Here is a 24,853-nt window from a genome sequence, read left to right as displayed (position 1 = left end):
GTTTTGCACATTTTGGCCAAAAAGCAAATGAGGAATTGCTGCAACAGGGTGGATTGTTGGATTGTTTAAAAAAGGATTTGGGGGGAAAGCAACCTGGGAAATATTAGCACAAAAGGTGGATGTTTAAGTAGTGAAAAAGTGAAGGAATAAAAATTAATTTTGTGAAATGAATGTATTAGAATCAATCCCAAAGCGTTTAAGTATTTCCATTAGTTTATTAAAAATAAGATCTTCATGGAGCCATCCTTTTAATGCTTTACAAATGGAAACAGACAGACCTAAATAGCAGGTTTTAAAAAAGGTTTTGGCATTTTGATTTCTGATGGCAATATTCAGTGCTTATTTTCTGGGGGGACGCAGGAGTACGTACACCCCTAAACATTTTGTGAATCTAACGGGAGAAGAAACTAATTTTATTTCAAAAAATTGTTTCTTCTCTAGCATGGTGAATCGTCAGTTTCAATGCTACCCCTGCTGGCAGCCTCATTTCCTGTCACGGTGTTTCCTGAGTCTCAGATGGAATGAGAGTACCCCTAAACATTTTTTAAGGGAAAAAAGCACTGGCAATACTTATCTTACTATACTGAATGAATAAAAGCACACAAAGACTTTGAGGCACTTCCATTCCTTCCTGCAGTGCATCAAAGGTTACATCTGGAGTGTAGTGCTCAGATCTGTAACAGATTCAGCAACTTGTATCGTTACCCATATCAGTGAATAAAGTGCAACAAACATAGTTCTCTGCACTTAGAGGAAGGCCAAACAGTCTACCTTATTTTTTAGGTTTGAATATCTACTTCTGGAATTAAATCAGTAACTTGCTATGCCTGTACTGGAGACTGATTTCTGAAACCCCCTTTTTTGGGAACTCTGGGGAATAGCCAAAACGTAGAATAGTTATACAATAGCTAACCCATTCAAATGATGGTAGTTATGCAACAGCTACCCCAGTATCAAAATAGTATGTGTAAAAAGTCACCCGCAATGTGCAAATTGTACTCATTATGCAACAAGCAGTTATGATGCAGGAGTTGCAAGTCAAATCCAAAGAGGAATTTTCTTGGGTTAGCAAATTGTGAGCTTCCTACTTAACCATTCAGGTTTGCTGCCTACAGACAAAGCAATGGGACTGGTAAAGCCATACTCAAGAACCCTCTTGAGGAGGCCAAATCCTACTTCCAGCAGGGAGGAGGGGAGGGGAGGAGGAAGTAATGTCTCTGATTCACCTATCCTTATGTGCCACTTTTGGCACAGAAGCCATTGAGTTTCGTACCCTGAAAACACAAGCCTCTTTTAAGTGTCGGGTCCCAGGGATATTTCAACTATATCAATGTCTTGCGGAAGCAACACTGCTTTTGACATCTAGGAACAGTCTATGACAGCTGCAGTGGAACACAGTGTGTTTGTTCCCATCTGTAAGCAGAATCGTTGAGCTATACTCAGCTGAAGTCTTCCTCGGGATTCTGTTGATCGAGCAGCCGGACATGCGTGAACGGGAAGTGTCCTCTCCTGCCATTGCACTCTCCTTCCCACTGGCCACTCATGTTAATCTTGGTGACCTTTACCAGCTCACCGACCTGCAACCAAGAATGAAAGCACCACTGTTAACAACTCCTTGGACAAGTAGAGTCCACAATTATTTGGTCAAAGTAGTCAGTCACAACAATATACTGAGTCAAGAACCCCTTTCCAAAAGCACCAAGGAGAACGGGAAGCAGTGAAATTAAGACACACAACATGGCTTGGCTCTTTCAAGGCCACAGAATGGCCGCCTTGGTGCAACCTACACAGCTGCTTGCATATTTCCGTTCCACTGTGTCCAGGAGAAAACACAAAGCTGCACCATCTCAGGTGCTGCTCAAAAGCAAGTGAAGTCACTTGGAGGGAAAATAAAGCTCATTTAACAGGCAGCCTACAATCACAAAAGTTTTCAGGTTTGAACTGGCCCATTTTATTGCTTTCATAAAGGACCTCTCAGTCAAATGATTAACTACATGCAAAGAGCAGAAAGCAAATCCCGCTTGCTGCAGGAATTGAAGCTCCCAGTGGGGCTTGAATTTAGTGCCAAATTTACGATCAGGATGAAAACTACCTAGTGAGCCTAAGGAAACAGTGTAGCCTCCCAATAATACCGTATTAAGGAAGTGGAAACAGTAACACTCCCATCAGGCAGGCCTCTCTATGATCAGACTCCTCCCTAGAAGCAAGAAAAAGCCTTGCAAGTCACCTGGATCACCTGAACAAAGAGCCTTTCCCAAAGCAGCTGCCCTACAAAAGTCTACTTTGCCATTTACTGCTCCTAAAGAACCAAAGGTAGGGTTTTATCTACTCACATAAGGGAAATGCTGTATACAGTGGTACCTCTGGTTATGAACTTAATTCGTTCCGGAGGTCTATTCTTAACCTGAGGTACCGCTTTAGCTAATGGGTCCTCCCACTGCTGCTGCCACTGCACAATTTCTGTTCTCATCCTGAGGTAAAGTTCTTAACCCGAGGTACTACTTCCAGGTTAGCGGAGCCTGTAACCCGAAGTGTTTGTAACCTGAGGTACCACTGTAGTATGAAAGCATAAACCTCTAAGGAGACAGTAGACCTTATTGAACTGCATAGCAGTGTGCTACCCACAACATTTGGCATAGCAATCTATTTGCCAAAGCAATGTGTCTAATCAGGCCTTTCAGAAAACTACATGGATGTAGAGAATCCCTTGTCTCTGAAGAACACAGAATCCTCATTCTTTTGGATGCACAAGCATACAGAATGAAACAATTCTAAAGCTCAGTATAGGCTGCTCCCAGATTTCAGCATAATTAAACCTTTAACGTTTAAAAAAACAGAAGTGGCAATTGCATGCACTAGAAACAGCAGGCAAGCACACCCTGCCTGCCCAAGGGTCCAACATCAGACACTAGTGTCACATTCTGTAAAGGACCCCTGGATGGTTAAGTCCAGTCGAATTCGACTATGGGGCGCTCATCTCTGCTTTCAGGCTGAGGGAGGCGGTGTTTGTCTGCAGACACTTTTCCAGGTCATGTGGCCAGCATGACTAAACCACTTCGAGCACATGGGGCACCGTGACAAGTGCCAGAGCACACAGAAACGCCATTTACATTTAGTACTGTAGATGCATAAGGATACAGGACAACATATTGCTGCAAGGTCAGGACTGGCCCCTTAATGGTATGTTTTCACCTCCCCTTTCATATATTTTAAACAAAGAATGCATGAAAAGCATGGCTACTTTTGATTAACAGCAAAAGGATTCTTAACCTCTTAGGATGCAAGGCTATTTGAAAGAGAAATTGCTTGAACCAATCTCTTTTCACTACATTTTGCCCATTATGTACCTCCAAAGCCAAGGCTGTCTTGTCGTAGGCATTAGGGACCCGCTTCTGGATAACCCGGGCAAATATGGGGCCATTCTGGAGGTTGGGGAGCGGAGTGTTGATGCTGGGCTGGGCATAGGGACCTGGCTCCGGCCCACCCAGTGGCTGTGGGAGCGCACTATCCTGGTTACCTCCAATCGGAGCAGATACTGAAGCAGAGGAAGGTCTATACTTCTCGACGTATGGAACAGGGATCATCCCTCGCTTGCCTTCGCTGTCTTCTGCATTCCACCACTGCTCTTCAGGCTTTTCCCGGATTCTCAGTATGTCTCCTTTTTTAAATGGAAGATCTTCCTCATCATTGCCATTAAAGTCAAAGAGAGCACGCACATACTCAGCCTCTTCCTGCCTCAGCTGCACATCACTGTTATGTTTGGATTTTGAAACAGGTTCTATCAAGGTTGTAGTGTCCAAGTAGTGTATTTTGTAGAACTCCAGTAAAGCTGGCAGGGAGTCAAACTCTTGGTCCCCTATTCGAAACCTAGGAGGATTATTTGACCCTGGGAGTGGGAGGGGAGAAAGAAAACTACAGATTACTTACTCCAGAAACTATGAGCATGGCCAAACAGAAAACTCTGACTGCAACTAGCTTTCTTTCTGCACAATCAACCTTTCAATTTGTGACCATCTTAAATATTTAGTTTATATGCAACCATCTAAAAGCACTCTTTTTTTTTTACTAAGGCAATGTTTAAAAATATCTAATACTCCATTGTAAAAGCAAACAGAAAAATTCTCCAGTGTTATGGAGGATCACCACACAAATGTGCCTTGTCCTGCATTCTCAAAGCGAGCATCACTTGGGCAATCTTCTCTCCATAATGGAATGACCCCCCCCCTCGATGCATAACCAAGCCAAGAGGTTTTACAGCACTGTCAACAAACACTTGATCGCAAACTCTGCAACTGCTGCTCTTCCAAAAGATTTAAAAGGCACTTCATGTCTTTAAAGCAGGTGCAGGGGAACCTAGCAAGCAGCAACAAACACAACGCTAGAACTTTGAAACAATTATAAAAAGCCAAGCGTAGGAGCAGCGCACATCCTTTGGGGGCCAACCGCAACAGCAGGGAGTTCCCAGCAGAAAGCAAGGAATCAGAAACATTGCTGACTGGAGCGAGACAGGAAGCTTTCGCGGACCGTCTGGCCCCTCCTAATTTTATTTGGGGGGAGGCAGAGAAGAGCGAAGGATGGAGTCAGGAAGGCGAAAATTCCCTCTCTCCCAGTATACACCTAACCGAGGACAGGGCTCCACCCCGTCTCAGGCAAAACGCAGGCGCAGCCTAGCCCGCCAGGAAACCGGGGAGGCTTCGGTCTGCCTAAGCAGCCTCGTGCAGGGGCAGCCCCGGCCCCGCCCAACGCAGCGCCCGAAAAGGCCTCCCGCCGCGCCCGCTGGAGCTGCAGGCCCCTCGCCCACATAAAGGGGCGGAGGAGCCCCGGGGGGGGGGTAGGCGGCGAGGCCCGCGCCTGGGCCCCCGCTCCTCCCTCGGCGCACCTTGGCTGTTGACGATGTAGTGGGAGACGCGGGAACTCTCGGAGACGGAGAGGACGAAGTCTCCGGGGATGCTGCTGGAGTCCCGCACCAGGAAGGTGCCGTGGCGCTGCCCCTGCAGGAGCCCCACCGCCTCGACCCGGTTCAGGCGGCCCCAGTACCAGCTCGCCTGGTCCTCCGCGTCGAACTGCCCGGCCATGGGCGCCGCCTCGGGCCGCCACCGCCGCACCAGCAGGAGCAGGAGGGGCCGCAAGCCCGGCCGCCGCCGCCGCTTCCCTCCCCCGCCCAAGATGGCCGCCGCCGCGCCTCACCGCCCGGAAGTGACGGTGGGCTCGACCGGAAGCCCTTTAAGCGAGGGGGGGAAAGGGGAGAGAGAAGATCCTGTTGAAACGTCATAGCTCTGCGTCACGGCCTGGGGCTTAGAGCTAGGTAGGAAAAGAAGGATATCTGACAACTCGGAGAAGGAACTTCCGGAAGCAGAGAGTCTTGCAATTTACCTCACTGTCCCGAAAGCTCCTCCCCGGGCGCGCGGGGACCGAGGGGGGGGGAGAGGCAGTAGATCTTTCATAGGGAGCAAATCTGAGGGCCCGAGGGGGCCGCGGCCCCCCCAATTGATTGGCATTACTATCTGAAGTGTGCGTGCATGCACACGAAAGCTCATACCTATGAAAAACTTAGTTGGTCTCTAAGAGGCAACTGGAAGGAATTTTTTTTATTTTTTGTTTCGACTATGTCAGACCAACACTGCTACCTACCTGCAACTATTCAAATAATGTGCGTGCACCACACCCTGTGATTGATTATGCAGGGCAGTGCTAACCAGCCCCCCCCCCCAATATTTTATTCACGTTGGCATCCCAAATATCTTTATGACGTAGCTGCCAACTATGATAGCGGAAAATGGTGCCTCCATGGCCAGGAGCAGTCTTTCTCCCTCTGCCCGATACAAGGTTTTTAGTTGCTGCTTTGTGAATAGGGTTTTATGGATTGTAAATGTTTTATTGATGATTTCTTAAATTTTGGGTATGATTTATGCTGTATTTCTTATGCGCTATTATGCTTCATCACGCTACTGTTATTTATTGCTGGTAAGTTGCAATGGATAACAGCATAGAAATACAATCAAACCAAGCTTCCAAGGAGGCCTTTTGCCATGGAGTCCTGCTGCTGCGCGTCTTTCCAGGCCCTTCTGTGGGAAGCAGACAGGAGGGCTCGATTGGCGTGGACACCCCACCCCCACATTCTAGTCCAGCAGAAGTGAGTCTCTTCTCCTTTGTTGCTGCTTGGAATCTGCTGTGGCTGCAGAAGCTTTAAATGAAGCCACTTAATATTGTCTGCACTGGCTGGCAGCCTGCCCCCTGGGATTGCATGCTGGGGACATTGCCAACTCTACTGGTAGATGCTGCCTGGGACAAATGGGTCTTCTGTATGCCAAGCATGGGCAGAACTTGATATGGAAAAGTTAAGGGGAATGGGGCTATAAAAGCCAACCCCAAGTTATTTGAGAAGATAAAATGGAGGCAGGAACCAATGGAAAGCAATGAATATATTTATGTTTCTGTTGCAGCAGAGTCCTCACTATCACCTTGCAAGGAGGTGAGGCCCCAGAATAAAGGTGTGCAGATGCCTTTGAAGACTTTAGAAGTCACCCCTTAGCCCAGAGGCTTTCAACCTTTTTGAGTCCACGGCTCCGTTGTCCAACTACAATCTTTTTGTGGCTCCCCTGAGGGGAAACACTCCAAGCCTCAGAAACCCAGTTATGCCTCCCCTTGTTTGCAAAGCTGGCAGCCCCTCATCGTTTTTTTTTAACAATTTCCTTTTGCGTTCCCTCAGGCTCCTCTCCTCTCCCATCTCTTTGGGAGTCCTCTGGGCAGCAGTCACCACTCCACCCCAAAGAGAGGTGTCTCCTCATGCCGCCACCCCCGGGGGCGGGGAGATGCCCCCAGCCTTAGTGGCCTGATGGAAAAAGAGATGTGAGTGGGCATCAGGGGGGAGAAAAGGAACGAAAGAGGGACAGAGGCCAGTGTTGCCTGCGGCACCCTGACCATCATTCAAGGCACTCCAAAACCCCTGGACTAGGGGTCAGACATGGCTGCAGTCTTGCTCTCTGTCCTATTTTAGATCACTTTTACTTGGGGGGGGGGCACCCAAACGAGGCTTCATTTGGGAATCAAGATTGGCACTAATGCCCTCAAGGGGACCCCATTTGATCCTACAACACCACTCTAGTATCGCACCAACACGAACCCCCTCAAGATCAAGCCCTGAGTAATAAAGGCTCCCTTTCCTACCCTTTCTCTGTTGCCTGAGACTCTATGTAACCATATTTCTTTATGAATGAATACAGTGTATCTTTATTTCTAAATGAAACCCCCTTTTTCTACTCTGGCCAAGGGCTCTCAGGGATGCAGGGAACAGCCATAATCCCTTAAGCAAGAGGTCAGGTAGCCAGGGTGGTGCTCCTCTGCATATCCATAATCCATTCAGTTACCATCTCCTGCCATTCCCAACCCTCCGAAGCCAGAGGCAATACTCACACCTGGACCCATTGTTTTTCCCCACCAGGTACTCAAGGATCCCCTCCCAGATACTTACTGGTACTTGCTTAACAATGTCCTGGGACATCATTGTTACCTTATGCTAATCCTGCTTACCTCCTGTTTAAAGGTAAAGGTAAAGGGACCCCTGACCATTAGGTCCAGTCGTGACCGACTCTGGGGTTGCGCGCTCATCTCGCATTATTGGCCGAGGGAGCCGGCGTATAGCTTCCAGGTCATGTGGCCAGCATGACAAAGCCACTTCTGGCAAACCACAGCAGCACATGGAAACGCTGTTTACCTTCCCGCTGTAGCGGTTCCTATTTATCTACTTGCATTTTGAGGTGCTTTCGAACTGCTAGGTTGGCAGGAGCTGGGACCAAGCAACGGGAGCTCACCCCGTCACAGGGATTCGAACCGCCGACCTTCTGATCAGCAAGCCCTAGGCTCAGTGGTTTAACCTCCTGTTTACCTGTATGCTAATGCCCCTTGCACCTTCCCCTTTTCTGACGTTTTACCCTGTCACAAGTGATGTATGTATGATGCTTTCGATGTGCATTATGGGATGGTGGTGGGAAGTTTTAAAAGTTCTTGCAGCCCTGTTCACGGTGTTCAGTCTGGCATTGAACCTGCTGCGCAGTAATAAACCTTGCTGTTTGCTCCGGATCGTGGCTGGACTCCTTCCTTTTATACTCCGCAACGACCACAGGCCCTTGCCTGATGAGCTGGGTGGCTGAGCATTCTCGCACCCAGAATTTTGCCCTAACACTTTTACTTGGTGATATTTCACTAAGAAATTGGTGGATTCATAGAGAAACAGGGCTAAGTGAAAATATCCACTGTAAATAGGCGCATCCGGATACTTTGTTACCATTTAACTGAGTTATGCTGCAAAGGCTATTTGCAGAAGGGCTCCGGTTGCATTAACCTGCAAGAGTGTTGGTGTTCTGTGGACACGTGTAAATGCAAATGCTCCCGTCTCTGTGCATTTATAATGGAATGTCATTCATTTGCATAACAGATTTATATTCGAAACATTTTTTGGCAACTGGTAGGACAGGATCCTATATATGTCGCTATATATACGCCACCTATAGTGGCGGCCGTGGGCATCCCCTGAGTTTGGTGAAAGGACAGACTCCGAGGTGATCCGTTTCCCGAAGGAAACCAGGGAGAGGAATCTCCGGGAGATCCCCAACCTAAAAGTACCAAGGGAGAGCACAACGGATGCGCAATGGAACCAGAGCAGACCAAGCGCGCCCCCCCCTCCACAGCTCTCTAATGTAGCAAAGGCCAAGCGATATACAGTAATAAGAAGAAATAGGAACGAGAAGGGAATGGAAGCGCCACAAAATGGCCGCCCGGCTCGGGCGCCTCCTGCGACGGCGCGCTCCGCCGGGGTCTTCCATCGAAGGCGGTTTCTGCGCAGCCCGAAAGGGGAAGCAGCCCCGGCCGGGACCCCAGCCCTTCTCCCCAGCTCCAGGAGGCGCCAGGGAGGCAGCACTTACTGAGGAGAGAGACAACCGCCGATGCCGCCCGGCGCTTCCCTCCCCTGAGGGCCTCTCCCCAGTTGGCGCCTTCGGGCACTCGCCCTGCCCTTGCCCAGCATGGCGACAGACCCATTTCCGCCCACTTGCTTGCGACAATTCCCGCCCTGAGTGCCTGTACTAAGATGGCGCCCTTTGGACTGCTCGCCCTGCCCTCGTCAAATATGGCGGCGGCCCGTTGGCAACTCTTTCCGCCACTTTCCCCCTCCCCATCCCATCCTTTTCCAGGATGGCGGTATTCGCTTTTCCGCCTGCTTCTCGCCCTCTTACATGATGGTGCTTTGGCGGCACGTAGCCGAGCAGCACGTCGCCTCTTCCCACCCTCACCGTCTCTCCTGAAAAGGCGCCTGTAAAGAGGACAGGAAATGAAGGTGGGGCGGGGGCGGGCAAAGGCTCCTCCCTTTGCGTCACTTCCTGCCAGGGAAGAGGGGCTGTGGTCTCCCTCTTTTGCCGAGCTGCGCCCTTGGCGCCTTCTGGGACCTGGTGAGATTCCACTCTTGTCCCTTGCGGAGCATTGGGGAGAATTAAGAGCCCCAGGCTGCAGGCGGACTGTTTAGTTTGTGCATGGAGGTGGGTGGGGACGGGACGGGGCCAAATCTAGGAGCAGAGGCTATGGGGTCTTCTTCTTTTCTTTAGCGATCCCTCGCTGCCAAGTAAGATTGCCTTACATGTACACATTCTTAACAGAGGCCAATTCTGGATCCACACGTCCTTCCACAGCGGGGTCATAGGTTTCTGGGTGGGAGTTGATTCCGGTCAGGGTTTGCAAAAAGTGCCTTCCTCTTAGCTCGTTTCTCCCTTTCGTCCCGAGTTTGTTTTTCTTCAAAGTCCAATACGCCTTTGGTAATGGCTGTTCTCCAACTGGAGCGCTCACAGGCCAGTGTTTCCCAGTTGTCGGTGTTTATACTGGTTTTTTTTAGATTTGCCTTGAGACAGTCTTTTAACCTCTTTTGTTGACCACCAGCATTACACTTTCCATTTTTAAGTTCAGAATAGAGTAGTTGCTTTGGAAGACGATAATCAGGCATCCGCACAACATGACCAGTCCAACGAAGTTGATGTTGATGTATCATTGCTTTGACACTGGTGAGTGTTCCTTCTTCCAGTACACTGGCATTAGAATAATAGAATCATAGAGTTGGAAGAGACCACAAGGGCCATCCAGTCCAACCCCCTGCCAAGCAGGAAACACCATCAAAGCATTCCTGACAGATGGCTGTCAAGCCTTCGCATTCCTTGGCAGCAAATTCCACTGTCGAACAGCTCTTACTGTCAGGAAGTTCTTCCTAATGTTTAGGTGGAATCTTCTTTCTTGTAGCTTGGATCCATTGCTCTGTGTCCGCTTCTCTGGAGCAGCAGAAAACAACCTTTCACCCTCTTCTATATGACATCCTTTAATATATTTGAACATGGCTATCATATCACCCCTTAACCTTCTCTTCTCCAGGCTAAACATACCCAACTCCCTAAGTCGTTCCTCATAAGGCATCGTTTCCAGGCCTTTGACCATTTTGGTTGCCCTCTTCTGGACACGTTCCAGTTAGTCAGTATCCTTCTTGAACTGTGGTGCCCAGAACTGGACACAGTACTCCAGGTGAGGTCTGACCAGAGCAGAATACAGTGGTACTATTACTTCCCTTGATCTAGATGCTATACACTCCTATTGATGCAGCCCAGAATTGCACTGGCTTTTTTAGCTGCTACATCACACTGTTGACTCATGTCAAGTTTGTGGTCTACCAAGACTCCTAGATCCTTTTCACATGTCAAAGGCCTTGCTGAAATCAAGATAGGCTATATCCACAGCATTCCCTTCATCTTCCAGGCTTGTAATTCTGTCAAAAAATGAGATCAGATTAGTCTGACATGACCTGTTTTTCAGAAACCCATGCTGACCTTTAGTGATCACAGCATTCCTTTCTAGGTGCTCACAGACCATTTGCTTAATGATCTGTTCTAGAATCTTTCCTGGTATTGATGTCAGGCTGACTGGGCGGTAATTGTTTGGGTCAGGAAGGGGTATTTGTCAGTGGGTTTTATGATTCCTTGCAGCCGTTACATTTTGGATCTTGGCCCCTGGGAGACAGCACATCTCTTGAGATGTCTTATCAGGCTCATAGATCACTGCTTCTGTACCCCTCAGTAGGGAATCCCCTATCACCACTACACGCCTCCTCATAGGCTTGGTCGGGATTCTTCCATGTGCTGTCCCTTCCAAAGTCACCTGCATATTCCCTGGGGACTGACTTTGCTGCTCATCTTCATATTTCTGATCACTTGTCTTCCCAGGTGATGTGTAAAAATTTTCTGAGGCACTGTTGATGGAATCTTTCGAGAAGTTGGAGATGGCGTTTATAAGTGGTCCATGTTTCACAAGCATACAGTAAGGTTGGTAGTACAATAGCTTTGTAAACAAGCATTTTGGTGGAAAACACACACACACACACACACACACACACACACACACACACACACCAAACTAGCATTTTGGTTTCTCTACGAATGTCCCTGTCCTCAAACGCTCTGCACTTCAATTGGGAGAAAGCAGCACTTGCAGAGCTCAGGTGATGCTGGATTTCGGCATCAGTGTCAGCCCTTGTGGAGAGATAACTGTCCAGGTAAGAGAAGGGATTAACACTTCCCAACACTACACCATCAAGTTGGATTTGTGGTGCTGCAGAGGGGTTGTTCTACACTTGTTGGTGCAGCACTTTGGTTTTTTGGATGTTGAGTGATAGACCAAGCTTTTTGTAAGCTTCTGTAAATATATTTAGGATGGTTTGGAGGTCATCCTCTGAGTGTGTGCACACACTATGTTGTCATGAGTATATTGAAGCTCTATGACAGAAGTTACAGTAATCTTACTGTTTGCTTTCAGCTACTCAGATTATAGAGCTTTCCATCTGTTCGATATATAATTTCTACTCCTGTGGGAAGTTTCCTTTGACAAAAATGACAGTACAAATTCCTCACTCTTCAGTTGCAGTTCTGACTTTGTTCATTGACTGAAAACACTGAAAGGCAGGAGCATCCAGGCTGATTCATCTCACAGAAGTCCCTTAAGGTGCCTGCACATTTTGCATGGTAACTTTCCTAGTGTTGTTTTTTATTTATACCTCGTCCATCTGGCTGGGTTTCCAGCACATATAAAAACATATAAAAACATCAAATATTAAAAACTTCCAGATTTACAGCTGCCTTCAGATGTCTTCTAAAAGTTATGTAGTTCTTTACTTGCTTCACATCTGAAGGGAGGGCATTTCACAGGGAGGGTGCCACTACCAAGAAGGCACTAGGAGAAATAGGGGCTTCTCCTCCTCCTCCTGCCTTTTTAACTTTGAAAAGAAAGTTCAAGTCAGTTCCGTGGTACAGTCCAGGCTTGGTTCCTTGCAAGGCTCATCCACGCTTGCTGCGGAAACATTTTTCTTCTCCTGACAGTGTATCCATTTTATAATAGAACTAGCTGGCCCTGCCACACGTTGCTGTGGCCTAGTCTGTGAAATGGGCCCTCAGAGTCCCCCTTCAAACCCCCCTTTAGGCCCCACTGTGGTTTAGTCTGTGAAATGGGCCCTCAGAGTCCTTGTAGGTCCTAAATGAGCCCTCAGAGTCCCCCTTCAGACTCACCTATAGGCCCCACTTTGGCTTAGTCTCTTAAATGGGCCCTCAGAGGGTTTGTGAATACTCCGGGAGGCCTCCTTGTAGGGGCCTGTTGGTTTCTCCCTGGTGGGACCGAGATGGGGGGGACGGATTGTGTAGCGGCCTTGTGCCTACGGTGGGGAGATATCTGCGGATCGCGGCCTGGTGGTTGTTCGCTGCCGGTCACGAGTTGGGGGGTTGGCGGATGGGGGGAGGACGATTGTGGCTATGGGGTGGGTTGTTTCGTGTCGGTGGGGAGATCTCCGCCAAGGGCGGGGATCGTAGATCGTGCGACATATGAGCAGAGGGCATGGATTGTGGATCGGGTAGGATGGTGAAGGCCGAGACCTATGGGGGGATCTCTGGGGAGTGGGGGGGATCTCTGGGGTAGGTACCTCTGTGGTGGGAGGGGGTCCTTGGGGAGTGGGCTACTGTTGGGGTGGCCTGGTCCCTGGCAGAGCTCTGTTCTGGGGTGGTGGGGTAGATGGAGAGTGGCCGTTATTTTGCCAGTGGGAGGGATTTTGGGTGTATGTTTAATTTTTTTTTAGTTGGGGTGGGTGGGGAGTGGGTGGGAGTTTGGGTGTATATTTGATTTTGTTTGGTGGGGTGGATGGGGAGTAGGCGGGATTGGGTGTATGTTGGATTTTGATTGGTGGGGTGAATGGGGAGTGGGCGGGATTTTGGCAGTATGTTGGATGTTGTTCATAGGATGTCCACTGGAGGGGGGAATTTTGGGGTATACAGATCCAGGTTTCTACCTGTCCTAGGTGTGTGTATGGACAATGTAAGTGGATAGAGACACTCTCACATGGGGTCCTGATGTTGTGTGCAAATTTGAGGACGATCGGGTAAGCGGTTGTGGGGAAAGGTTCGTTGGAACAAAAAGCACCCTCTACATTTTTTTATATATAGACAATGTGCTTGTGCTTTGTAGGACTTTTCTAGCACCTCTATTTTGGACAGACAGAACTTGGCGGAAGAAAAAACAGATTCTTTCTGATTCCTTGGAGGTTTCTTGAGATTACAGATGGATGAGCAAGACTCAGCTGACCCTGAAGGAGGAAGAGGCAATTTCATCCTAATGGGGAGCAGCAGGGGATTCTGGGAAAACTCTGTGCAGACCCTGGGTGAGGAGGACACCCTTCACTCTGATGTGCAGAGCCAGCAGTTCAAGAAGTTCTGCTACCAAGAGGTCAAACGTCCCCGAGAGTTTTGCAGTCGACTCTACCACTTTGACCATCAATGGCTAAAGCCAGAAAGGCATACGAAAGCTGAGATGCTCGACCTGGTGATCTTGGAGCAGTTCCTGGCTGTCCTTCCACCGGAGCTGGGTAGCTGGGTGAGGGAATGTGGAGCAAAGACCTGTGCCCAGGCAGTGGCCCTGGCTGAAGGTTTCCTCCTGAGTCAGGCAGCGGAGAGAATGGAGGCAGAACAGCAGGTGAGACTTTCCTCTGAATACTCCCAAGGGGCTCTGAACATGAGGTAGAGTATCCTCAAATTCTGGACCAATGGCACATCTTTTTTGGAAAGCATCCAAGGAATGCTATTTGATACCCCTAATGTTTTTGCCTCTGCCATTCCTTTTCTAACTCTTCTCCCAGTTCTCTGTTTGGAATCTTTGTTGAAGTTCCTGCATTGCAGAGGGTTGGACTAGAATCAGGCATCCCCAAACTTCGGCCCTCCAGATGTTTTGGACTACAATTCCCATCTTCCCCGGCCACTGGTCCTGTTAGCTAGGGATCGTGGGAGTTGTAGGCCAAAACATCTGGAGGGCCGCAGTTTGGGGATGCCTGGACTAGATAATCCTTGGAGTCCCTTCCAACTTGTATCATTCTGTGATTTCAGGGAGATTATCTGTTTGCAAAAATGGGCATGGATTCCTCTGAGGCAGAGAGGACTCTGTTGGATACCAGAGAGAGGCCACTGGGTAAGGAGGAACGAGTTATTTCTCTCACATTCTGTCAATTTTGAAACATAGTGGGTTATTTGAATCTTTTTGGGGAATACACTTGGGGCCAAGAACCTCCAGGAGGGGAAATGTATATTTACACAACTAAAATATGAAATGGGTACAAACGTCCAAACATACTCAGTAGGTGAGGCTTTTTCAAAGGCCCATATGTAGTTAGAGATGCACTGCTTAACTTCTGAGAGAAGCAGACACTCTTGGCTTCCCACTTACCTTTGTCTCTCGCAGGTGACAGAAAGACATCAGTGAAACTTCATCCATATTTTCATGGCAACGGAGGGGAAGCGGCAGCTGTGGAACCAGATCAGGTAGCGGGAAGGAGCATTGTGGGGAGAGAGGCTGAGGGTGGGGCAGCCAGGTGCCTCTGTGCCCAAGCTTCTGTCACAGCTGCCCTGAACAAATGCTAAAAAGGCCATTTGAGAAGGTTTATTTACTAAGAATAAGGAACAGCTTCCTCACCTCAACTTCCGAATGTCACTTAAATTATCCCTCAGTCATCTCCATTTTCTTCATAAAGTTATAGTTGAATGCTAAAACAGGTTTCTAAGAAGTGGACAAGCCATAAAGAGTGGCCAGGATTCACCTAGCCACCCCAATCAGTTGCACAGCAGGGCTTTCCCCCTCTATCCTCTCCCTTCCCATGTCCCCATTCACCCCTTGAAGTGCACTTTAGGGCATTAGGAGTTTCCCCTGAAGAACAGTGCAGGAGAGGCTGCAAATGTGCAGCAAAAATCCCCATTAAAACAACGCAGTAACTAACAGGCAGAAAACAACAGAGCAATGTGTAGTAGATCATCTTTATGCTGTCTAAGTGGAGGACATTTCCCTTCTTTTAGGGTCCAGTGTGCTTTGAAGATGTCGCTGTTTGTTTCACAGACGAGGAATGGGCATTGCTGGATTCTGCCCAGAGAGCTTTACATAAGGAAGTCATGGAGGAGAATCGTGGGATCATGGACTCACTTGGTAAGGCTCCCTGCTGGTTTGTATTATCTGTTTTGAAATTCAATACATACCTCTTTGTAACAAACCTCCAATATTTTGATGGAGCTCAACAGGGCTACTATAGCATCTGAGATTCTAACATCCCCAAAGCTCACCTTGAATGGAGGGCTGCCTACTGTTTTGTCTATGATTATTCTTCCTCCAGTTGTTACTATTATTATCATTCATTTCATTTTATATATTTTTCAGGGGGGAAATCAAAGCGGTTTACAACCTACATTAAACTGCAAATAAAACATTACAGAAGAAAGTTAGGCGCGTCTGAACTGCTCAATCCTTTTTAAATGTAGGCTTCAGAATTGTTAGACAGGTGGAAGTAGCATTTGTCAGGTTTTATGTTTTTACTGCTGTTCATTTTCAGTTGGTCAGAGCATTGACTGACCTTTGAGATGAAGCAGATTCCATGATCGAGTCAGAGCCAACCCAGAAAGCAGCCAGGCTCTGCGAATTCCAGGTTCCCATAAATATGTCCATGAATGTAGTCAACAAAGGCAGTGAACTCTGTAGGAAGACCTCACATCTGAACTCTCATCAATTCTCCCTCTTATCGCAAGCATTCGTTAGCATTGTTCAATAATAATAATAATAATAATTTATACCCCGCCCATCTGGCTGGGTTTCCCCAGCCACTCTGGGTGGCTTCCAACAGAAATATTAGAATACACACCAATTTCTTAAAGATTAAAAGCTTCCCTAAATAGGGCTGCCTTCAGATGTCCTCTAAAAGTCTGGTAGTTGTTTTTCTCTTTGACATCTGGTGGGAGGGCATTCCACAGGGCGGGTGCCACTACTGATAGGGCCCTCTGCCTGGTTCCCTGTAACTTGGCTTCTCGCAGCGAGGGAACCTCCAGAAGGCCCTCGGCACTGGACCTCAGTGTCCGGGCAGAGCAATGGAGGTGGAGACGCTCCTTCAGGTATACTGGACCGAGGCTATTTAGGGCTTTAAAGGTCAGCACCAACACTTTGAATTGTGCTCGGAAATGTACTGGGAGCCAATGCAGGTCTTTCAAAACCAGTGTTATGTGGTCTCGGCGGCCGCTCCCAGTCACCAGTTTAGCTGCCGCATTCTGGATTAGTTGTAGTTTCCGGGTCACCTTCAAAGGTAGCCCCACGTAGAGCGCATTGCAGTAGTCCAAGTGAGAGATAACTAGAGCCTGCACCACTTTGGCGAGACAGTCCGCAGGCAGGTAGGGTCTCAGCCTGTGTACCAGATGGAGCTGATAAACAGCTGCCCTGGATACAGAATTAACCTGCGCCTCCATGGACAGCTGTGAGTCCAAAATGACTCCCAGGCTGTGCACCTGGTCCTTCAGGGGCACAGTTACCCCATTCAGGTCCAGGGAGTCCTCCACACCTGCCCACCTCCTGTTCCCCACAAACAGTACTTCTGTCTTGTCAGGATTCAACCTCAATCTGTTAGCCGCCATCCAACCTCCAACCACCTCCAGATACTCACACAGGACCTTCACCGCCTTCACTGGTTCTGATTTGTAAGAGAGGTAGACCTGGGTATCATCCACATACTGATGAACACCCAGCCCAAACCCCCTGATGATCTCTCCTAGTGGCTGCATATAGATGTTAAAAAGCATGGTGGAGAGGACAGAACCCTCAGGCATCCCACAAGTGAGGGCCCAGGGGTCTGAGCACTCAACCCAGGAGGAAGGAGCGGAACCACTGTATGACAGTGCCCCCAGCTCCCAACCCCTCTAGACGGTCCAGAAGGATGTTATGGTCAATGGTGTCAAAAGCCGCTGAGAGATCCAGCAGAACTAGGAAACAGCTCTCACCTTTGTCCCTAGCCTGCCAGAGATCATCGACCAGTGCGACCAAGGCAGTTTCAGTCCCATGATGAGGCCTGAATCCCGACTGGAAGGAATCCAAATGGTCCGCTTCTTCCAGGCTTGCCTGGAGTTGTTTAGCAACCACTCGCTCAATCACCTTGCCCAAGAATTGAAGATTTGAGACTGGGCGATAGTTGGCCATATCGGCCGTATCTAAAAATGGTTTTTTAAGAAACGGTTTAATAACCGCCTCTTTCAGCAGGTGTGGGAAGGCTCCCTCACAGAGAAGCATTCACCACCCCGCAAAGCCCATTGCCCAGCCCTTCCCGGCTAGCTTTTATAAGCCAGGATGGGCAAGGATCAAGGAGACAGGTGGTTGGTTTCACTCATCCAAGCAGCCTGTCCACATCCTCGGAGGTAACAGATTGAAATTGATCCCACACAATTTGACTAGGCAGGACTCTAACACTCTCCTGCCCCGGCCCTGCTCCCACGGTGGAGTCTACCTCTTCCTGAATCTGAGCGACTTTATCTGCAAAAAACTTTGCAAAATCATTGAAGGAGATCATGTGGCCCGTGTTTGGCCACAATGGAGCAGGTGGTTCCGCTAAATTGCGAACCACCTGAAAGAGTCTCCTGCTGCTGCTTTCTGCAGATGCAATAGAGGCAGTGAAGAAAGTCTTCTTCGCCGTCGCTACCACCACTTGGTAGGCTCGACACTGAGCTCTAACCCATGTCCGGTCAGCTTCAGAATGAGTTATCCACCACCGGCACTCTAGCCGTCTCAGCGATTGTTTCATTGTCCTCAGATCTGTGGAAAACCACGGGGCTGTCCGGTCTCCATGCAATCGGAGAGGGCGCTTCAGAGCCAGACAGTCAATAGCCCAATAACTAGGGACTCAATTTCTTCCTGTGACTCTAATCTGTTTTTCTCATGTAGGTGGTGATAAATTAGAAATGATCAAGGGAGACCATGGTAGAATCCACACAATGAAGAAGCCACATAAATATTCAGAGTGTGGAGAGAGATTCCCTCAGAGTTCCAATTCCACTTCCCATAAAATAAATCCCATTGGGAAGAAATCCTATCTGTGCTTAGAATGTGGAAAGTGCTTTGGTCGGAAACGAACTCTCACAGCCCATCACAGAGTCCACACTGGGGAGAAGCCCTATCAGTGCTTGGAATGTGGAAAGAGCTTCAGTCACAACAGCAATCTCACTTCCCATCAAAGAATTCATACCGGGGAGAAACCTTATCAGTGCTTGGAATGTGGAAAGAGCTTCACTCAGTGCGCAACTTTCACTTCCCATCAAAGAATTCATACTGGAGAGAAACCCTATCAGTGCTTGGAATGTGGAAAGAGCTTCCGTCACTGCACTGCTCTCACTTCCCATCAAAGAATTCATACTGGGGAGAAACCCTATCAGTGCTTGGAATGTGGAAAGAGCTTAAGCAAGAGCTCTGCTCTCAGTTCCCATCAAAGAATTCATACAGGTGAGAAACCCTATCAGTGTGTGGAATGTGGAAAGAGCTTCCGTCACAGCACCGCTCTCACTACTCATCAAGTAATTCATACCGGGAAGAAGCCCTATCAGTGCTTGGAATGTGGAAAGAGCTTTGGTCAGAAGGGAAAACTCACTTTACATCAAAGAATTCATACTGGGGAGAAACCCTTTGAATGCCAAGAGTGTGGAAAGAGCTTTAGTAAGAGCAACCATCTCACTTCCCATCAAAGAATTCATACAGGGGAGAAACCTTATGAGTGCTTGAAATGTGGAAAGAGCTTCACTCGGAAAGAAAGTCTCGCTTCCCATCAAAGAACACACAGCGAGGAGAAACCCTACCAGTGCTTGGAATGTGGGAAGAGTTTCAGTCGGAAGGAAACACTCACTTTCCATCAAAGAATTCATACTGGAGAGAAACCATATCAGTGCATGGAATGTGGAAAGAGTTTCAGTCACAGAGCTAATTTCATGGCCCATCAAAGAACTCACAGCGGGGAGAAACCATATCAATGCTTGGAATGTGGAAAGAGCTTCCGTTACAGCAGCAATCTCACTGTTCATCAAAGAATTCACAGCATGGAGAAGCCATATCAGTGCTTGCAATGTGGGAAGAGCTTCCATCAAAGCAGCGCCCTCACTTCCCATCAAACAATTCACAGTGGGGAGAAACCATATCGGTGCTTGGAATGTGGAAAGAGCTTCAATCACAGCAGCACTCTCACTTACCATCAGACAACTCACAGAAGAGAGAAACCCTTTGAATGCCAAGAGTGTGGAAAGAGTTTCAGTCATAAGGAAAGTCTCACTTCCCATCAAATAATTCATACAGGGGGGAAACCCTATCTGTGCTTGGAATGTGGAAAGAGCTTCAGTCACAGAACAACTCTCACGGCCCATCAAAGAATTCATACCGGGGAGAAGCCTTTTCAGTGCCAGGAGTGTGGAAAAAGCTTCCGTCAGAGATCATCTCTCACTACCCATCAAAGAACTCACAGTGGAGAGAAACCATATCTGTGCTTGGAATGTGGAAAGAGCTTTAGACACAGTCGCACTCTCACTTCCCATCAAAGAATTCACAGTGGGGAGAAACCATATCAATGCTTCAAATATGGAATGAGCTTCACCGGCAGTGACAATCTCACTTCCCATCAAATTCCCAGTGGGCAGAAACCATAGCAGTTGCTGTTTACAAATTTAAAATACATGAAACTGTAATTAGTAGGTGGGTGAGTATTGCTACGGTGTTCGTTGACTCATGTCAAGTTTGTGGTCTACCAGGACTCCTAATCCTTTTCACATGTACTGCTCTCAAGACACCACATTATCTCTGCTTGGGAAAAGAAAACCTCAATATTTAAGCTACATAGAAGGTCTACCCTTTGAGTAGTGTTTTAAAAAAGAAAGAAACAGAAGACACAACATATACATGCAGTTTATTCTATCTCATTTTCTGAACTACTGCTATCATTTTCCATTTTCTCTTCCTCTTCCTTTTTGTCATTTTTCTCATGGACTTCTAAAAAACTGCTTTGGAGGAAAATGGGGGGGAAACTGTTTTTCCTCCCATTTTTCTGGGTTTTCCCCCCAGGCCCTCATACACGGTAGGCCCTGATCTAAGAGCTGCATTTTATAGTACTCACTTTATAGTACTCACTTTAGTGTTTTAAGCCCTAAATAACAGGCCTCACATGGCTGAAAGACCTTACAGGTGCAGAACCTCACAGGTGTTAAGATCAGCAGAGGGGAAGCTCTTGGGAGTTTCACAGCCCTCGGAATTTGGGGGGAGGTGGCCCAGATTGTATTCTCTGTGGAATCCCCTAAATTGTGGAATTCCCTCCTCACAGTTATGTGTTTGGCTTCTTCGCTGTTCAGCTTTTGGCAAAAGATGAAGATGAACCTCTCCACCTTTGAGATGTGTGTTTTCAGGGCCCACTCTATTCCTTTGATTGCTAACCGTTTAAAATTTTGAATTTTGAATTGTAACCCAATCTTGGACATGTTGGTAAAGGGTGTGTAATTAATGATGATGAGTACAACAACAACAACAACAACAACAATGTGAAATAGTAGAAATTGCTTTAGGTATGTGCATACTTTTTTTTGTCACTAACACTAGTAATCGAGAGGAAAGGAGAGCAAAATTTTCAAGTTCAGAGGTCATCATGATTTCCAGCACTTATTTCAGCCCTGATACCTATGGCTGTTGTTTGGTGGTGGTGGGGAGCTGGGAGGTAGTTTATTCCCATGAAAGCAAATGTGCTGACGTGTGGGGCTGGTATATACCCTGCCCCTTTGAGCCACTGGGAGCCAGATAGGAGCACCCATCTCTCCCCCCCCCACCCCCAGCTGGGAGCCAGCTAGGGGCACCCATCCACCTCTCTCTCTTTCTCTCTCTCTCTCCCACCCCCCCCCAGCTGGGAGCCAGCTAGGGGCACCCTTCTACCTCTCTCTTTCTCCCCCACCCCCAGCTGGGAGCCAGCTAGGAGCGTCTTTCTCTCTCACTGGCTCCCAGTGGCTCAAAGAGACAGGGACGGGGGATATCCCTCTGTGAGTTGGGGCTCCCACTTTCCTCCAGCTACTCACTCAGACCCTATTACGTCCTGAGGAAAGCGGAGCCATCCCATGCACACACGCAAACTCACACACACCCCTCCCTCTCTGCCGGCATGAGGGAGGAGGAACCGGGGAGCTCTAGGCAGGCAAGAGGGATGGGGAGCAATCCAGCCATTCTGTGCAATGCACTAACACAGTCACACACATACTGGTAAGCTCTGTATCGGAAAGAGGGAAGGAGCTCTCCCTGCAATTGCCCATGGTTATTGAGCTTTTTTGTGGGGGAGAGACAAGAGTTATTGAGGGGTTTTTTAGGGGGAGAGCTCTTTCTTTTCTTTTAGGTTGGCGATCACTAAGGAACCCGGGATCTACCAGAAACGTCTTGGGGATCTACTGGCAGATCGCGATCTACCTGTTGGCCATGCCTGCATAAGGCCATTGCCAAAGAGAGTAATACAATAGGCTATCAGAAGCAGCCAGAAGAGGACCATCTGAGCTCTTGGGTGATTCGAAAGTCCCACCAAAACAAACTCTGTAACCATTGTATTGTTTTCATCTGTCATAGCCTTCAACTAGTCTGTGAGGAACAAAGGTGAGAGATATTGAAGCTAAAATAGAGTAGAGTAAACCAGATTTTGAATCAACGAATGAACATTTATCTAGGTAATAAATCATGTGCACTGATTTTTAATTGGCAGTGTCATTGCTAAGACAACTGGGCAGTCTCTGTTGGAGTCTTGCAGATCCTGTTGCCCTTTGGCAGATCCTGTTGCCCTACAGTCAGTGACCTTTGGCCATACTGACTGCTAGTCCAAAATATCTGGAAAGCAGTGGGCTGACTCTAAGTTTGCTGAGGAAGAATTACGGAGGGGTGGGGAGGTGGAAATTAGAAATAATTACCACAGCCATAAGACCATTGCAAAAGGGAGTGGCAATGCGAACTAGCCAGAATAAGGCAGCCTCCACTCTGGGGTGAGCCAAGATGCCCATGAAAATGAACTCGTTAACCACTGTATTGTTTGCATGTGTCATAGCCTTCTTCAGCTACTACCTCTTACTAACAAATAGAATAAATTGTTATGAACATCAGAATTGAACACAGTTCAGAGATTCTCTAAGTGCTTCACTTACATTATTTAGTTCAGGTGTTGGGAACTTATGGCCTTCCAGATGTTGTTGGACTCCAACCTCTGATGCTCCTGTCAGGGATGATGGAGTTGGAGTCCCACCCACATCTGGAGAGGGGCAGGTTCCCATCTCTTACAACTCTCCCACTGAGTAAGTCATTGTGTGCCTCCTTTCCTAGTGAGTGCATGGTGGAACTGAGATTTAGATGGGGACTTTATGATTTGTGTATCTCAAGCTTTTAGTCTTGTGTGACACTAGTTCTCAGAAATAAATTTGCTTTCAAAAATTATTTGCATGAGGTAGACTTTTCACTTCCATGTGACACCCCTTTTCAGCTACTGTATATAGCACCCAGCCATGGCCCAAAGGTTATCATTGGTAAAAGTAGTGAGAATGCCATAATTAATTAAATTATTGTGTTCTCAGTACTAAGTCATGTTTACTTTAATAGAGACACTGGTGCACTTTGCAAGGGTTGTATTGTGCAGCAAAATATACTTCTGGCCCCCGGACTACCTAATGGAAAATATAGGTCTTTCCTCTCCTGATGCAGGAGTCAACAATCTGCAGTTTAGTCTGTAGCACAAAGGGATAAATTGGGGCTCATAATTCAAAAGCTATATTCTTAGTTAGAAACTTAGGTATTCCTTCGAAGCAGATATTTAATAATAATAATAATAATAATAATTTATTTATACCCCGCCCATCTGGGCGGCTTCCAACAAAATATTAAAATACAGAAATTCATCAAACATTAAAAGCTTCCCTAAACACGGCTGCCTTGAGATGCCTTCTAAAGGTCTGGTAATTGTTGTTCTCTTTGACCTCTGGTGGGAGGGCATTCCACAGGGTGGGTGCCATTGAAGGTTCCTCCACCCATTTTCCTCACACATTACTGTACAGCATGTGGTGAGAAATCCAGTATCTGAGTGTGAACATTTAGCCCATTCATATTTAACCTGCATTTTGAGATCTGTCAGGTTTCCTAGACCAGAATCAAAATATCTTTATTGAACCCCTGCCTCAAAATAATTTACACTCTACCAATGATAATTTCAAAGAGACAGTGGTGAGTTTTCCTTATTTAATATATTATAGGAATGTCATCAGATACATGCTGGGATTCTACCAAGACTTAACAGATGTCTTTCCAAATAGTTTAAAAATAAAGCTCCTGGAGAAGGAGGCTCCCTCTCTTACTCCCATTTTCTGTAATAAAACAGCTACTTTGAGATATTAGACAAACAGGCCAAACCCTACGCCAATTGATAAATGGACATAAATCTGACATCAGGAATCACAAGACAGAGAAACCAGTAGGAGAACACTTCAATCTCCCAGGACATTCTATACAAGATCTCAAAGTAGCTGTTTTATACATGATCAAGCTTTCTTTAGCACCTCAGTCCTTGCTTTTTCCTGCAAGACCAATTGCAGTCATTAACAGTTGTTAACAGTCATCAACAGGTTTACCACTCCTATCAGCCCATCACCCATTCCCATCACCCCCACCCCCCCACCCTCATAAGGGTCTGGTGACTTCTGTTTCAGTGTATCGGAAGAAGTGTGCATGGACACGAAAGCTCATACCTATGACAAACTTAGTTGGTCTCTAAGGTGCTACTGGAAGGATTTTTTAATGAATTTTTACTTCAGCACTCAGCATTCCATGGTCACTAAGTCTGCTCACTTCTCATTTGGCTGTTCTTCCCTGCCCTTATGATTTATTTTCCTGGTGTTTCTGTTTTGTTTTAAGTTCTGCAAACTTAAAGCTGATAAGTCCTTTTTGTGTGTGGATTGTATAAATCCACTCTATTGTATAAATAAGGACTGGAACTCACAACTCACTGCTGCACTTTGAAAATGCAGGGAATGGAGGCGGTAGACAGAAGGAGGGAGGAATTCAGCAGAGCTGGTGCCAGAGCAGAGCAAGTAGAAGGACCGGCTATAGCAGACATGTCGATTGATCGGTTAATCATGGGATGGATGTTTGTCAATCGCACTATGGCTCATAGGAATTGAAAGAGACGACCCGTTGCCTCCACCCGCTGCCCTCTCCCTGGTCTGCTGGGCAGGGCACCCTCAGCGGCACGCCACCCCCCCCCCCCCCCAGGCAGCACGACCAGTCGAGGCTCCGCTTAGCCGGGCTGGCTCATCGCCGCCCTTCTCCTCTCCCCTGCTCCTTCCATGCCCTGCCAGCTGGCCGGCCCCAGAAAGGTGCAAGGCACGTGACTCCACACCTGCAGCCCCAGCCCAGAACAGGGAGGCGGGGGGAGGAGCAATGACAAGGCACGTGGGCTCCACACGAGCAGTAG

General features: G+C 47.6%; 2 protein-coding genes across 8 annotated transcripts; one reads left to right on the top strand and one right to left on the bottom strand.

Annotated features, from left to right (window-relative positions):
- Nucleotides 1-873: 873 nt before the first annotated feature.
- Nucleotides 874-5,165, bottom strand: CRK (CRK proto-oncogene, adaptor protein). 2 transcript variants are annotated; one of them, XM_035138826.2, is made up of 3 exons: nt 4,880-5,165; nt 3,348-3,886; nt 874-1,577 (listed from the first exon to the last, which is right to left on the bottom strand). In XM_035138826.2, the coding sequence occupies exons 1-3, from the start codon at nt 5,073-5,075 to the stop codon at nt 1,440-1,442; spliced, it is 873 nt and encodes a 290-aa protein (XP_034994717.1). In that variant the 5' UTR covers nt 5,076-5,165; the 3' UTR covers nt 874-1,439. The 2 variants fall into 2 exon arrangements, with proteins under 2 accessions (XP_034994717.1, XP_034994718.1); XM_035138827.2 differs by having other exon boundaries at nt 1,435-1,577; nt 3,518-3,886; nt 4,880-5,151.
- A 97-nt stretch (nt 5,166-5,262) lies between these two features.
- On the top strand, nt 5,263-24,027 carry LOC118096727 (zinc finger protein 345-like). 6 transcript variants are annotated; one of them, XM_060268420.1, is made up of 7 exons: nt 5,263-5,305; nt 11,941-12,044; nt 13,531-14,034; nt 14,442-14,523; nt 14,794-14,873; nt 15,402-15,528; nt 18,292-24,027. In XM_060268420.1, exons 3-7 carry the CDS (start codon nt 13,624-13,626, stop codon nt 20,031-20,033), a joined length of 2,442 nt encoding a protein of 813 aa, XP_060124403.1. In that variant the 5' UTR covers nt 5,263-5,305; nt 11,941-12,044; nt 13,531-13,623; the 3' UTR covers nt 20,034-24,027. The 6 variants fall into 6 exon arrangements, with proteins under 6 accessions (XP_060124403.1, XP_060124401.1, XP_034994714.2 ...); XM_060268418.1 differs by lacking the exons at nt 5,263-5,305; nt 11,941-12,044 and adding exons at nt 9,195-9,331; nt 11,250-11,348; XM_035138823.2 differs by lacking the exons at nt 5,263-5,305; nt 11,941-12,044 and adding exons at nt 9,317-9,443; nt 11,250-11,348.
- The last annotated feature ends 826 nt before the right edge of the window (nt 24,028-24,853 follow it).

The sequence above is a fragment of the Zootoca vivipara genome, chromosome 15 (genome assembly GCF_963506605.1).
Source record: "Zootoca vivipara chromosome 15, rZooViv1.1, whole genome shotgun sequence".
NCBI classification, from domain to species: Eukaryota; Metazoa; Chordata; class Lepidosauria; order Squamata; family Lacertidae; genus Zootoca; species Zootoca vivipara.
This window is presented reverse-complemented; position numbering and strand designations above follow the sequence as displayed.

Excerpts from the sequence above, each read along its gene's own strand:
- CRK (XM_035138826.2), bottom strand. The coding sequence starts at position 5,075 with ATGGCCGGGCAGTTCGACGCGGAGGACCAGGCGAGCTGGTACTGGGGC. Across the intron at positions 3,887-4,879 it reads CTACATCGTCAACAGCCAAG|GGTCAAATAATCCTCCTAGG; the intron begins GTGCGCCGAGGG and ends TCCCACTCCCAG. Across the intron at positions 1,578-3,347 it reads AGACAGCCTTGGCTTTGGAG|GTCGGTGAGCTGGTAAAGGT; the intron begins GTACATAATGGG and ends TCTTGGTTGCAG.
- LOC118096727 (XM_060268420.1), top strand. The coding sequence starts at position 13,624 with ATGGATGAGCAAGACTCAGCTGACCCTGAAGGAGGAAGAGGCAATTTC. Across the intron at positions 14,524-14,793 it reads TACCAGAGAGAGGCCACTGG|GTGACAGAAAGACATCAGTG; the intron begins GTAAGGAGGAAC and ends TGTCTCTCGCAG. Across the intron at positions 14,874-15,401 it reads CAGCTGTGGAACCAGATCAG|GGTCCAGTGTGCTTTGAAGA; the intron begins GTAGCGGGAAGG and ends CCCTTCTTTTAG.